This window comes from Equus przewalskii, chromosome 10 (assembly GCF_037783145.1).
Source record: "Equus przewalskii isolate Varuska chromosome 10, EquPr2, whole genome shotgun sequence".
Lineage (NCBI taxonomy): Eukaryota > Metazoa > Chordata > Mammalia > Perissodactyla > Equidae > Equus > Equus przewalskii.
Genome location: NC_091840.1, coordinates 34,984,898 through 34,999,668, shown reverse-complemented (window position 1 = coordinate 34,999,668; position 14,771 = coordinate 34,984,898). Strand labels below are relative to the sequence as shown.

Sequence of the window (14,771 nt, the reverse complement as noted above, 5' to 3'; positions counted from 1 at the left end):
TCTGTTCATCTCCCCTGCACATTTTTTGATCAGGTGGTTTGATTTTTTGTTGTTGAGTTCTGTGAGTTCTTTATATATTGTGGAGATTAACCCTTTGTCAGATATATGATTTGCAAATATTTTTTTCCCGATTGGTGACTTGTCTTTTTGTTTCAATCCTGTTTTCCCTTGCCTTGTAGAAGCTCTTTAGTCTGATGAAGTCCCACTTGTTTATTCTTTCTATTGTTTCCCTTGTCTGAGAAGACATGGTGTCCGAAAAGATCCTTTTAAGACTGGTGTCAAAGAGTGTACTGCCTATATATTTTCTTTTAGAAGTCTTATGGTTTCAGGTCTTACCATTAAGTCTTTGATCCATTTTGAGTTTGTTTTTCTAGATCGCATAAGAGAATGGTTTACTTTCATTCTTTTACATGTGGCTATCCAGTTTTCCCAACACCATTTGTTGAAGAGACTTTCCTTTCTCCATTGTATGTTCTCAGCTCCTTAGTCAAAGATTAGCTGTCCGTAGATATTCTTTTTATTTTTGTTATTAATGCCCAGCATAAACGAAAGGGAAATGTGTTGATTTGTGTTTTTTAATTTTATGGTTGGGAGTGGTAGATATTGGGAGGAAGGCGATATTTTTGCCTATGACTTTGATCTCATCCTGTGTCTCTCATGCTATTCTCTATGGATACTCATCCTTATGACTCACATTTCTTGTGACCACCCACCCCCTCCCACCCCCCGCCAAGCCTTCACAGGCTGCCATGACTGGAATATTCTCCCTACTTACTCTCAAGCTTGTTTAGGGAAATGCTCCATGGTTCCTCTAGACTCATTTAGATCTTCTCCTTTTATTTTCTCTTAAAATCCTATATTTCTTTATAACACCATAAAATTATAATTAAATTTGACACTAATTATTTGTATAACCGTTTAACCTCTATCCAATTCTGTATCCTCCATTCTTCCATCTCCAAAGACTAAAGTTTCTGTTTATAATTGAGTCACACTCGATGTTACTAGTATCTTTTATGTTTTTTCCCCCCTCCACATAACCATGATTCTTTTATAATCAGTTCTGTCTTTGGTAACTTTCTTAAATGGTTAGTGGAGTCAGTGAAAACCCTGCCAGAGAAGGAAACTTCCCTTCGTGATGCTTTTCTTTATTTTTCTCTTTGTAGGGAAACTAAACAGCCAAGACTCCTACAATAATTTTGCCAACAACAACCCTGGCAACCCTCGGCTCTCTCCTCTCCCCAGCTTGATGGTGTTGATGCCTCTTGCACAAATCAAGCAGCCAATGACATTGGGGACCATCACCAAACGAACAGGGTAAGGCCTCAGGCTTGATATCTTTTTAATGGCGATTTTATAGGATTGAATATATAAAAATAAAACATGCTTTTTCTTTGGGTGGTTTTGATTATGTTCTTCATTTCCAGCCCACATGAGACTTAATGGCAGCAGATTAAGTACAAAGTACAGAACATGCACAAACATACTGACACACAACCATGTACACACACATTCATAGAAAAAACAAAGCAGTGACAAGTTGTGAAACTAGTATTGGCTAATAAAAACCAGATCCATCTATTCAGTCTTATACTTACTGCCTTGTGGCTTTGTCTGAAAGTACAGTTTCATTTTCTTGCTCTTTTTGGATACAATTTGGATTTATAACGATTCACAAATTTTGACTGACATAAATACTAAGGAGAGAACTTTAGATGACAATCATGTTTCTAATACTTTTAAAAAGTCATCTATATTGAGGTATAATTCACATACAGTAATCTGTCATTAGTGTCAGGACAATGTGATATTCTGGGTAATTTTCAAAAGCCAGAGTCCTAAGATTTGGGCTTTACTCTATTGGTCATTAACATCCTCAAAGACTTTTGCTGGCTCACTTGATATCTTTGTGCTTATTTTAGCTATTTAAAATTTTTTTAGCTTCCTACCTGTTAGGAATATAAAATTATTACTTCTTTGGGTTCTTAAAAATAAACTGCTTATGTCTAAGGTATCATTAGATATTCAATTGCATAATAACTCTGAAATCCCATTTTGTACCATAAAATATATAGGTCTATAAGCAAATTACCTATTTTTATCAATAAGCAATCCTGAAGTTTAACCTAATTTGAAATAGAACAACTGTCTTAAAATTCTTTATTCAGGTAGTCAGGTGAAAACCCCATGTTGGCTTCCAATATTCTTAAGGATTTTTCCCAACAAAACGAATAGATTAAATTATTTGGCTGGTATATCAATGTTCCTTAATGTTGTTGTGCTAGGTGGTGATGTGTTTACAGAAGTCACATTTGTGAGAAGAAATACTCATTCTTGGGGCTGGCTCGGTGGCACAGTGGTTAAGTGTGCACGTTCTGCTTCGGCAGGCTGGGGTTCGCAGCTTCGGATCCCTGGTGCGGACATGGCACCGCTTGGCAAGTCATGCTGTGGTAGGCGTCCCACTTAAGATAAAGTAGAGGAAGATGGGCACGGATGTTAGCTGAGAGCCAGTCTTCCTCAGCAAAGAGAGGAGGATTGGCAACAGTTAGCTCAGGGCTAATCTTCCTCAAAAAAAAAAAAAAAAGAAAGAAAAGAAATACTCATTCTCAGGGAGGAGGCCTTTGAACTCCAGATTCCACCAACACACAGAAATTGACCCTCTACCCAGTGGAGTGGTATTTCTATATAAAGTGATCCTGTTGCTGAATGCAAAAATAAAATTGAGTTTCTAGCATATTAAGGAAAAAAAGGAGGAAAAATTACAGCAAATCTAGGTCCCTAATCAGATGTTTTACGATACAGATCCTTTGGCCTGTATTTCTTTTAATCGATTTCAGCTATTTAACTCTTTATGTTCAGTAATAGTATAATTTCAATGGAATTCTGAGTTCTCTTTATTAGTTTCTTTAAGATAAATAAGAGTCGCTAGCAAGAGTAAACGACTTATGAACTTTATTTACTATTAGCTCATTTTTTTTGTTCGTGTGATGTTATATTTCTGGGAGATGTAGAATCAAATAAAAATGGTACTAAATCTTGAACCATAATTTTCGAGTTAGTTTTTCATTCGCAGAAGTGTCAGTGCTTAATTGTACCTTCTTGATTTGACCCAGCACTGTACAATTCTACAAAGTACTTCTGAATTTTTGTTTGTCTTTCCTGAATCTAGTGAAAGAATACTCAAAATTATTCTTCTTGCATTTAATTTTAGTTTTGTTTCTGGTGTTTATTGTTGTTATTTTTAAGATTTCAGAGCTATGCTGTTTTTGTGATGCAAAGAATTAGCTGTCTTTTTTTGAATGAGCTTCTCCAAATACATCTCTAAGATAGTGACAGAAATTGTATGCATGAAATCGTATGATGTTAGAATTTAATTCACAATATTTGTGGGGAGGGGTGGAAAGTGAGTCCACTTTTGCATATATTAAAATTTTCCATAATAAAAAGATAAAATCTCTCCCTCATTCTCTTTCACTCTCTTGCTACTCTCTTTCTCTTTGCCCTTAGATGGGTTGAAACTATTAATCGTCTAGTGTATTCCTGTGCTACCCTACTTTATGAACTTAGATAAATTCCTTGTTTCCTTTTCTTTTTAAAAACTTGGTCACAAAATCCTAAAATTTTAGAGCATTATATTATTCTCCCTTATATTGTAGACAATTTAATAATTATTAGTGGATTAAATGATGTGAATTTGAATTATATACTTTGAAGGTATTATTAGTTCAAGATACATACATCGTTTGTTAACTAGACTTTTTATCTCAATTCTCAAACCATTTTGTTTTTGCCAAGTTTCAAAATTTTTTTTTAGCATGTCCTTTATTGAAATGTTTAGAGAGAATAATTAATATTTGTCCCACAATGAGTACTTGGTTTTTCATTTTTTTAATTTTGATGTAGACTCAGACTTAGACAAAAGTTACAGACCACTGAAAGGGATTCTCACACACCCAGACTCCCCAAGGTTAGCAGTTTGACATATCTGCCTTAGCGTTCAAGTGCATGTGCACACGAACCCGCCCCCACACACACGCACACACCAGATTTTTCCTAAATTGTTTCAGAGTAATTTGTAGGCTTAGTAGCCCCTTATTCCTACATAATTTCAATATGTAATTTCTAAAGACAAGGATATTCTCATAGATAAGCATAGTACAATTATAAAAAGAAGAGATTTTTTAGTCATTTTATTAGTTTTTTGAATATAATTATCCGTAAGGAATTCTCTACTTGTAGCAGAGCTTTAATGTACCACAAATTACCCCACCTACTATTTTTTACCCTCCCTACCTATTTTTTTTCTTTCCCTCCTACCGTTCTTTCTTTCCCTTCCTATTAACACGGATTACAGGCATCTATAAACACTTTGATGATAGTATTCATAGCTTATACTTGGCTATTGCTAGATTCCAAGACTTAAGACCCCTAGGCCACTTTCTGGAGAGTTTGTTAATTATGTTCAGAAATTGCTATTGTGACTTTCCTTATAATTATTTTACTATAAGTCACCCAAGCATATGGTCATAGAATTTTTCAGAATATAAATTGTGGTTTTATTATCTTAAAATTTAGCATTTTCATTGAAATACATGTATTTTGCCTTACCAAAAGTAATATTTGTTTTGCGAGAACAAAATATATTCCCTGAATTTCCTTTTTTTTTTTTTTTTTTTTTTTGAGGAAGATTAGCCCTGAGCTAACATCTGCTGCCAATCCTCCTCTTTTTGCTGAGGAAGACTGGCCCTGAGCTAACATCCGTACCCATCTTCCTCGACTTTATATGCGGGACGCCTGTCGCAGCATGGGCTGACAAGCGGTGCTTAGGTTCGCACGCGGGATCCGAACCAGTGAACCCTAGGCTGCCAAAGCAGAACATGTGTACTTAACCACTGCGCCACTGGCCCAGCCCCTGAATTTCCATTTTTGACATGTGCTGAGATTGAAGCAAATTCCAGACGTTTCATATCATTAGATTTCGTCCCATTAGATTTTAAAGGATATATTTATTTCATTTTTATTTTTAAAATTTTTGCTGTGACCAGTTCTCAAGAATGCAGTTAGCTAATTTGCCTTATTTCCATTAGATTTTATTATATTTACTAAGAAACTTTGATTGTCACATCAGGGTCACCAGAGTGATGAGCAAATGGGCTTTTCATTTTCCAGGTCTCTCTTCATTCTGGAGGTTCTAATTGACTGTAACTTTGCTTCTATGAAATGCCTTTCCTAGCATTTTAAAAATAAAATTAACAAGAAATATTTGACATCGATTATGTGGAAAGATTTCACAGAGCTGGCTCATTTATGGACATGTAAGGTCTATGATTACTTCCAATATACCTGATATGTAGTAAAATTATATACTTACTTAGGTTAGATCAACATTTATTTGTTCCATGTCCTAGATGTTTGTCTTAAAGATGTAAAATAAGCATGAAGACTTGTATTTCTAGCACAGAGATTTCTAAGGATTGCCTAGGATCCTATATTTAAATAACCAAATTGAGATGGAAGCCTCAAGTCAGACCTTCAGGGTGTAAAACGTGTGCTCACCATATTTCACATCTGCCTTCTTATTTTTGGAAATATATATCCCTGAAAGCCTGTGCAGTGCCAGGGACCATCTGTCTTACTCCAAGACATGCACAAGGCCAGTAGAACTGCAAATGGCAAAAGACAGATGTATTTACACCTTCATGTTCTGTGCCTTGAAGCAGCACTGGGAGGAAATAAGGCCTATTTTGGCAACAGCTGTTGCTTAACCCTACTACAGTATATACTGATGAAGGCAAAGAAGTACTAGAAATCATTTGGTTCAACATTCGCTCATTCAGACAGAATTTGTTTTCTTCCAGTCTAAGACTGGAGGATTGGAAAGACTTCTATCATGTTTTTATCATATTTAAAGAAGGATAGTTCTCATCTGTTAAAAGTGAAACTGAGTGCTAAGGGATTGCTCCTTGTTTTGGAGTGTTAAGTTTTTATTGTAGGGATTTATTACACAACATTTCATAGATGTTTGGTCGAATTAATGAATCAAGTAAGTAATAAAGTTTTTTTAATGCTTCCTATGCAAAAATTTACTAAGTAGATACTTTTTCATCAATGTGCTTAATTTTATGTGCATTAAATCTAAGATTATTAATATATACACATTATTTTTTGAGTACAAGCAGGGAACAATAAAAAGACCTCTTCAAAAAGAGGTCAGAATAATTTCTTGGGAATAAAAAAATGTAGAAAATGGGAATCAAGTTACTTCCTTGCTCTTAACTAGCAGACCATTTGTTGTGCAGTAAACGTGAGGTGATTTGTTGTCTTTCATAGGTTTCTTTTTCCTTAAATGGAGCAGCTTACTGCTCTTCTCCTCTCCCGCCATCTTTACATTTATTCCTTTCTTTGTGAGCAATTGGAGGTAGATTTTCGAACCTTTGGCCCGACCCTGTAGGAGAAGGTTAGGTAATGTAGTGGAAGAATCTTGACTTAGGAGTCTGAAGCCCCGTCTTCTCATCTTGTTTCTGCCAGCTATTACTAGTGTGGTCTAGGTAAGTTTCTTCATGTGAAAAGTAAAAGTTTATATGTGTGGATTATAATCCTTCAGCCTTACGTGTATGAGTTCCCACTGAGTCCTTGATCTCATTACCTAATTCCGAGTCTCACTCGCTGTTGAGCCCTAGGCCAGTGCTAAGACCTCCATTTAGAAAACGTAGGTGATCATTCTTAGTTAGAAATGGAAGCATTTAATGGCATTTATTTGATTATCTCTAATTGAAGTTTGAAGACCAAATCTGCCATCAAACTTCGCTAAGTGAGTAGATGACATTGGCATATAGTAGGCCTTGAAGAAACTGAGAATTAAATGAAAAGATTTGGAGAAGGACTCAGCAGATACAATAGCAGACGGTAGTGCTCCACCTCCCAGCCCTGTCTTGTCTAGGTATTAGTTCTTCATAGCTAAGTTATAAATGTTTGGCTCCAGATATAAAATAATGGACAGTAGTGTACTTTCATTAGAAAGGATGTAAATATGTCTACATGTCCATTATACTTACCATAGTTTGAGTTTCCAATTCTGGTGCTAAATCAGTGTAGTTAAACCGCACCGTTGTTTATTCCATTTTGCCATAAATCTGTGGAGTTGTTTTTTGGATGAAGTCTTCTATATACTATATTTCAGGTCAGGAGGCATAGCTTTCTACAGAATATGACGATTATTATGCTATTCTAGTCTCTCTTATGCCACATCTGGCAGAATTTGAACAATGTCTAATGTTTTTCTAATGAAGATCTTGAGTTTGTAGTTTAAATTTGCTTGTTGAACAGATCTCAAATTAGACAGTTTACCTGTCAATCTCAGCTTTAATTTGCTCTACAGATCAATAATTTGAAAGCCAGCAGTGCTGTTTTCTTTAGTAGGGAACCATTAAAATTATATTAATGAAAAATTAAAAGTAACGCTTGAAAATATGAAGAGTAATTTGCTCATATGTTTGTGGGAAATGTGAGTCCATTTCAGTTCCTGATTGACCAGGGGGTGCACCAAATGTATCAGAGCCATTAGAGTTCCTAGAATATATTGTTAGAGAATTAGGCTTTACTTTACGATTTTCCTCGTAATGTTGTATATAGCCTATTCTCTACTTTTTCCCTATTTAGTACATTTAATATTTATATGAGCTCATTCTGATGTCTGTTAAATGGTAATGCCTGAATTCTCATAGGACATGATCAGTTGAAAAATAGGACTTTCAGAGTATGTTTATAGACTTTTTCTCTTAGACTCCAACTATTTCTTTACCTGTGATGATGATTGAACCTAATCATTATTAATACCTTTTAGCACTAAGAATCAACTTATAGAGAATTTCAGCAAATCAAATCCCTTTTTCCTTACGTTTAAAAAATCTTCACATTTGCCTTGCTTTTAGCTAGTAAGACCAAAGCTTTTGTGTTGCTGTGTAGCGTTCAACAAAATGAACCAGAGTTTAAAGACTTACATAGCATTAATGATATGATATAAAACTTAATTCCTTCCTGTCTTCTGAGAATCTCCAGAAGAAACTCTTTGAGAACCAAAGGCCAAGTCATTTCACGCTGGACTATAAATAAGTCTATAATAATATTTCTGGATTTTTAATCTCTTGGCCAACCCTGATGTTTTTCATTCAGAATTCAGCTTTAAAAGTATATAATCATGACAAAGTGAATAGGTTTTATATGACAGGATTGTTAAACCTGCTGAAACTTAATAGTGTTTGAAAAACATACAAATTCTTGATATCTGAATATGATCATTTGAGTTGCATATGTTAGTGAAGACAATTTTAACTCAACGTACACTCCCACTCACATGCTCTTTTCCTCCTTCCATCCACCCCCATATAAAACTGCAACTGTGGGATTTTGGAGGAGGAGAGGAAAGTCATAGGTGAAGACAGCTGGATCATGGACTTGTCCTTTGTGACTTTATATTTTCATTCTTTTGCTACTGAGGAAAGATGAAGCAGGCACATTTCAAAAGAACAGCTGACACTACCCATACAAAGTTAGTGATTACGTCAGTCACTCTAATTCTTTGGAGTTCGTGGCTCTTCTTTTACATGTATGTGGCAGAGGTCCAGTTTGTAGGAGTGGGTAAGCAGTGGGTGTCTAGACTGGAAACATGCCAAGTACACATACTAAAGCGGGTCCTCCTCCTGTTTCCCCAGCCTCTCTTTTCTCCTTGAGCTGTGTGAGCCAGTAGATCCTTATTTGATTGTAGAACGATAACTTTTAACTCACACAACTGGCTTATGTTGTGAACAGTGAGAACCGTATTGTCTTTAAACGTGACAGAGCTGCTATTTATATTTAGTACAGGCCTGTTTACTACAGTGTCTGGAGAATTAACAGTGCATTTTGGGATTGCGTGGAAGGAAATGGCCGTAGAAATCTTCTTGTTGGTAACACGCTGCTGTTGCCTGGAAAGGAAAAGCTAGGAGATTTGTTTTTTAAGCTTGTGTTTAATTCGTTTGGCTAATGTATGTTTTCTTTTTGTCCATAAGGAAACCTAAACTGGAAAAAGGTATTTGCTGGCTCTATAGGTGGGGAACATTAGCTGGTCTTTTGAAATGTAGAAACTTTCAGGTTTCGTTTCATTTTTGTTTGGTTGATGTTTGGGGTTAATAGAGAAGCTGTTTAAGTCATAAAGGACTAAGATAAAACTTTCAAATTATTTACAACGAATCAGCTGTATTCTGATATTTGGAATGAGATAGGAGACTGTCCAGAGTTGACACAATATACGCTAAAGAGTAACTCATGGCTAGATGTTCCAGATCCCAAGCACTTCTGTTAGAATCATTCGAGCTGTTGCATTATTTCAGGTGTCCTGCCGAATGAAGAAAATTAAAGGGCCGTGATTACTGTGTGATCTTCATTTTGGAAGTATTTGTGGGCATGTGGAAACGTATTGAACCTTCCATTTTCTGATCATTTCTTCAGGGCATTACGATGGTATTGGGAGATTGGAGTCTTTAAGTGGTCTCAGTTATTTAAAGTGGTGTTTGTCCAAGTGCAGGGTGAGCTCCAGTAACATTTTGTTTCCGATGTAATTAGTGAATCATGAAATCAGATAAGGAGATGGTGACTAGCTTTTTTTTTCATTAATGAAATAGAGTAGAATAACATGCAGTTTTGCTACTGCTTCTGCGAATAGGCAGCTTTGACATTACCTAGGAGCTTGTTAGAAATATCAAACCTCAGGCCCCAGTCAGACCTACTGTTAGAATATGCATTAATTTTCATGTAACTAAATCCCAACATTAATGTCTGCAAAACGTTGAAATAGAAAATGAAGTTGTTTACAAATAAAACACACATTCCTTAAATGGTTGTTTCAGTTTGTGTTATTTCAAGTTGTGTGTTCACGTACATACCAGCTTGCACCTTAAAATGTATTTCTGTGGATCACAGTCAAAAAAAGTTTGAAATCCACTGTTTTAAATATGGATGATGACATCATATCTCTGATTGTGGTCTTGCCATTAACTGTGAGAGATTTCTTTGCTTTGTGTTGACACCCTCCCTAAAGTTTCCTTTTCTTTTGTTTTTTTCAATATCTCAGTTCTTCCATCTCACTCATTCTTCTAATTAGTATCTTTTTTCTGTTCCCTTCTTTGTATCTTCTGTGCTTTAGTCCTCAGAATTGTACTCAGTGCTGTGAAAACATTTTCCTCAAGTTTCAGTTTGTGGTCAAATACGCTCAATTCACTGGGAGATTAATGCTAATTAGCAGGATTTTTTATGTTCCTAGCACTAAAGTTGAAGAAGAAAAATACCCAAGTTTTGCCAGTGTGCTTTCCTTCTCGATTTGTTTGTTATGTCTTCCTTCCAAATGTCAGATGCTACGGCAACATTTGGTTTTGGATATAATTAAATCAGTCAGTCTTCTTTGTGTGCAAATATTCATAGTATGCCTTAAATGCTGTGAAGAGAATATTAAGAAGAAATGTGTGTTACATTGAAGTCTGACTTTGCATCCCCAGCTGTATTGAAAACAAGCAATTGTGGCTTTAGTTTACTGTATTCTTGCCTAGCCCAATGCAGGCCAGGTAGAGGAAACTAACCTCTTAGGTCACCATTAAGAGAAATGCTAATTTCCTGAAATGTGACGCTACATGGAAATAAATCATACTACTTGTATCTAGTGTTTGTTCCTTTGGACAGCAATATGCAGTTCAACTTACTGTAAATAAGCAGCTTAGAAAATAGAAGCTTTCTTTCTGTGGTTCTGAGACTGCAACTGGTGAACAGCAAACAGTGCTTGTCAGAGTTTTTTATTGAGTTATCTTCAGTTAGTTTTAAACATTTTCTATCATGCAACCACACACCTGTGGCTACTGATCCTACTGTTTTCTCCATCCGATTATTCCATTTAACTTGTACTTTGTTTTAAAGGGCCTCAGAAGTGAACTTTATTTTATTTTTCCTTAGGAACCCTACAGGGGTGCTCCAGAAAAGGGGGAGAAAGAGAACATTTTGAAATATCTAACCCTGTGAAAACTAAGGGACTTGTTACCACGGATCATTCGGTTTATTGGTTCTGTCAGACTCGTTAGTATCCACAGCAGAGCTGCAAATGATTACTAATTTTTTCAGTTATTTTATCCATACTCTATCACAGTATGATATACATGTATTTGTTAATGTTAAATGAGTTTTCCTCTAATTTTTTGTGCATTTTCCCCCCTTTTCCATGAAGGCCTTATCTGTTTGGAGCGGGGTGTTTTTCCATAAAAGCTCCATGGTGAGTCCCAGTTCAGTCCCGCATGCCTACTTCATTTGCTGTACTCTCAGAAAGTAACTCTGTTTTGTACTTTTGTTTTCACTTGCATGGCCTGATCACAGATAGATGCACCGAATTACTGAATTATTTGTAAATGGGACATGAATGTTGATATTTAAGCTTTAAAAGAGCAGTTTTCTTGGTTTCACTTCATTTCTTGAAAAGTCAAATAAAAAAATCAGAGATTAATATTAAAAAAGAAATTAGAAGAATTCTCTTCTAATGCTAGTGTATATTAAAAGACAAGGCTAACACTCAAGTTTAAAGCTTTGCGTGTTATAGTGATAGAAGTTCACTACATGTCAAGCTGAACATATGAAGACGTGATTTATTTTGAAATATAAATATATTTAAGGTATACTAAAAATACTCTATAAATTTTTACTGCATTTTATTTGGTACCAAAGGAACAAGAGTCGGTTCTGTTTTGAATCATTTAGGTATTTAAGGAGCTACATGATGAGGAAATTTCTCCTTCACACAAAAACTCCTAAATAATTTATCATTTTGAGTTATTAGCACCTACTCACATTAACTTACTTGTTTAGTAAATTCTTATATAACAAAGCGTAAAATACAACTTTGTCAGTCTTAGACATTATGATCATAGAAAAGAAACAGAATATATTTAATACTTCTATGTAAAGATGTGTAGTAGAATGTGTTTAGAACCTGGTATAATATGTTTAGCATAATGGGTAAGAGTCAGGGCTCCAGAATCAGGCTGCCTAGGTCTTAAATCCCAGCTCACACACTTACCACCTATATGATCTTGGATAATTTTCTAAAACCTTTCTGTTCCTTGATTTCCTTATCTATTAAATGGAGTTACCAGTAGCACCTACCTCATAGGTTCATTGTGAGAATTAAATAAACTGACAACATAAATTGCTTAGAACAGTGCCTGGCACATATTCAGAGCTCAATAAATGTTTGCTGCTACTGCTACTATTTCTTTTCTTGTTCAAGGGGAAAATACTATTTTTGAAAAGAAGCTTCTTTAAATCAAATCATGTTTTTTGCTGCTAAGGGTAAGTGAGCCAAAAGGAAGTTTTGGAGAATGTAAGTGATATCAATTTTATAAATTTAGTCAGAATACTTAACAGAGTTCTGCACATATATGTGTAATTCTCATTACTGCTACTGGGAATTGTTCATAGGATCCCATTACACTAGGAAAAAACCTCCCCATCTTTTTTTCTCTTGGATAAAAAGAAGCTTAAGTAGTTCTTTAAAGGTATAGTATAACTTGACACAAACTAATTTCAGCGTTCGCATGCCACAGGACCATCTGAAAATTTCATTATCATGTAAGAATAGGGTGACAAATCATTATAAAAACTTCCTCTGTGAAACACAGCATCAGAATTAGGACACAGATTGTGAAACCATTCTAGACAAGTTCAGGGTATAAATGAGTCCGGGTTCCGTGAAAGTCAATCTGTATCTCTTTGTTAACCAGGTTTCTTCCACAAAAACAAATAAGATACATGGATCTTCCTTAAGAGCTTCTAGTGAGCAGTCAGTTTTTAAATACCAGATTCAACATACGACAACCTTTCTTTGTAGCCTAAACTTAGAATTAAATTCCATCATAGGGTAAATTTCTCAATCCAAGTACAAAGAAAAGAGTTTTAGTACGTTAATAAAGATTGAAGTTTTAGCATAGATGTAAAGAGGGAGTAACAAATGTTCTATGTTAAATAAGAAAAGTCCATTCCTTCGACAGCTTATGTGCTCCTCAAATTTAAGCAAAAGCACTTGTCAACCAGAAATGATTTGAGGTTGAAACAAGATTAAAAGAGCCAGATTAAAGAAAGGGATATATGAAATATAGTAGACATTTAAATCATTGCCTGTCTTTTAGAAGACTGCTTTGTGGTTTGTTTGATGCCATCGTTAGCTCACAAGAAACTCGTTTTTAGTCACTTATACTAGCCTAAAAGATCCTCTTTAAAATACGTTCCTTTACTAGTGGTGCATGTTTTTCCCATTAAGATCTTAATGAAACCTCAAATTAAGGCAGCAAAATGAATATAAATTTGACAACTTCTTCCATGTTGTTTGTAAGAGCTTCTTTGTTTTAACAGTTTTTGCTATTTTTCCATGATATTTAGCATTCACCCTGAGAATGTTTTTATTTACTGTTCTGAAATAAAACATTATGCTAAATAAACATGTTTATAGTACTTCCAATTGTAGAGTAATATTTGTATTTTGGAAGAATATGAAATTTTTACAGTTCTTAAAATATGTAAATTTCATGCAAAGTTTCTTATTACTTTCAAGTTGCACCATTTATATTTAGCTAAGATTTTGCTTTTAATAGATCACAGTTTCTACTAACTCTTCTTTCTTTGACAAACTGGTTTAATTGTTTAAATTCATGCAGTTTCAGTTGAGTTAGTTTAAAATGATGTCCTTCTCTTTGATAACAAAATGAGCTTGTTGGAAAGTTAACTATGTGGACGTGGACCATCTTCGACATTTTAGCCATGTTATGCATTCCAGTGATTGTATATCCTCCTGGATATTTGAGTTCTAATGACTGTATAAATAATGTAAAAGAATCACGCGTACGATGTATTTTTACTACAGAAATTTTAAGTGAAATAAGCATTGTAAATTTTTTTAAATGAATTTTGCTTTCAATATTTATTGACAAGTATTTGTATTTATTGAGCTCCTAATGTGCATATAGTATTGTGTTTAAGCTACTGGTATTTTTGAATTGTTTATCAAAAGACAAAGTATATACACAACAGTGTGGACAAAAGGTAGTCCATTCGAATATATGCCTTACTCATAAACTCTCTTTGTATTATATAAAGTTAATTTTAAAGAAGAATTAAAACTTACATGTCAAATTATGTTTAAAGTTTTAATTAGCACTTTCTGAGAGTATTCAATCTATGTATTAATAGTTCACTTAAACTAACCTTGTTCTTAATTTTAAAAAACTTATAATTTCATTTTTGGAAGGAAAGACCTATGAAGAGGAGAATCTTTTCTCATCTGCAAAGTTTACGTAAATCTATTAGATCTTTAAGAATAATTTATGATAGAATAATTTTAGATATATTATTAATATCTTTATTTAAAATAAAATACTTTCAGTTTCCTTCTTAGTTCTTATTTTAGAAAAATAAAGTTGAGAATGAGAGAAAACTTCTAAATTCCTTTTAAAAGGTTAATCACGGTAAGGAATATAAAAATTTTTTTTTCTTTAACACAAAGACATTATACCACTTACAATTCTTATATCAATATTGTGTCTAACATTTAAACTGAAATATTGACTGCACTCTTATGTTTTAGAAAAGGGAAGAAATGGTGCCTCTATTTCAGTTTAGCTCTTTCCATGCTTGTGTCCTTCTGAACAAGCCACTGGACCTCACTGCTGCTTTTCATGCCATCCACAGACATCACTTATGTCCTATTC

The 14,771-nt window shown here is 34.5% G+C and overlaps 1 protein-coding gene across 22 annotated transcripts in view; it reads left to right on the top strand.

Annotated features, from left to right (window-relative positions):
* The window catches only part of BCAS3 (BCAS3 microtubule associated cell migration factor), a 569,320-nt gene that overhangs the window by 257,426 nt on the left and 297,123 nt on the right, over positions 1-14,771 (top strand). For 13 of the 22 annotated variants that reach the window (XM_070562373.1, XM_070562374.1, XM_070562366.1 and 10 more), the window contains 2 exons: positions 1,167-1,317; positions 11,246-11,290. In XM_070562373.1, coding sequence (XP_070418474.1) covers positions 1,167-1,317; positions 11,246-11,290 — 196 coding nt within the window. The remainder of the gene's footprint in view (positions 1-1,166; positions 1,318-11,245; positions 11,291-14,771) is intronic. The other 9 variants (XM_070562375.1, XM_070562376.1, XM_070562371.1 and 6 more) reach the window with 1 other exon arrangement.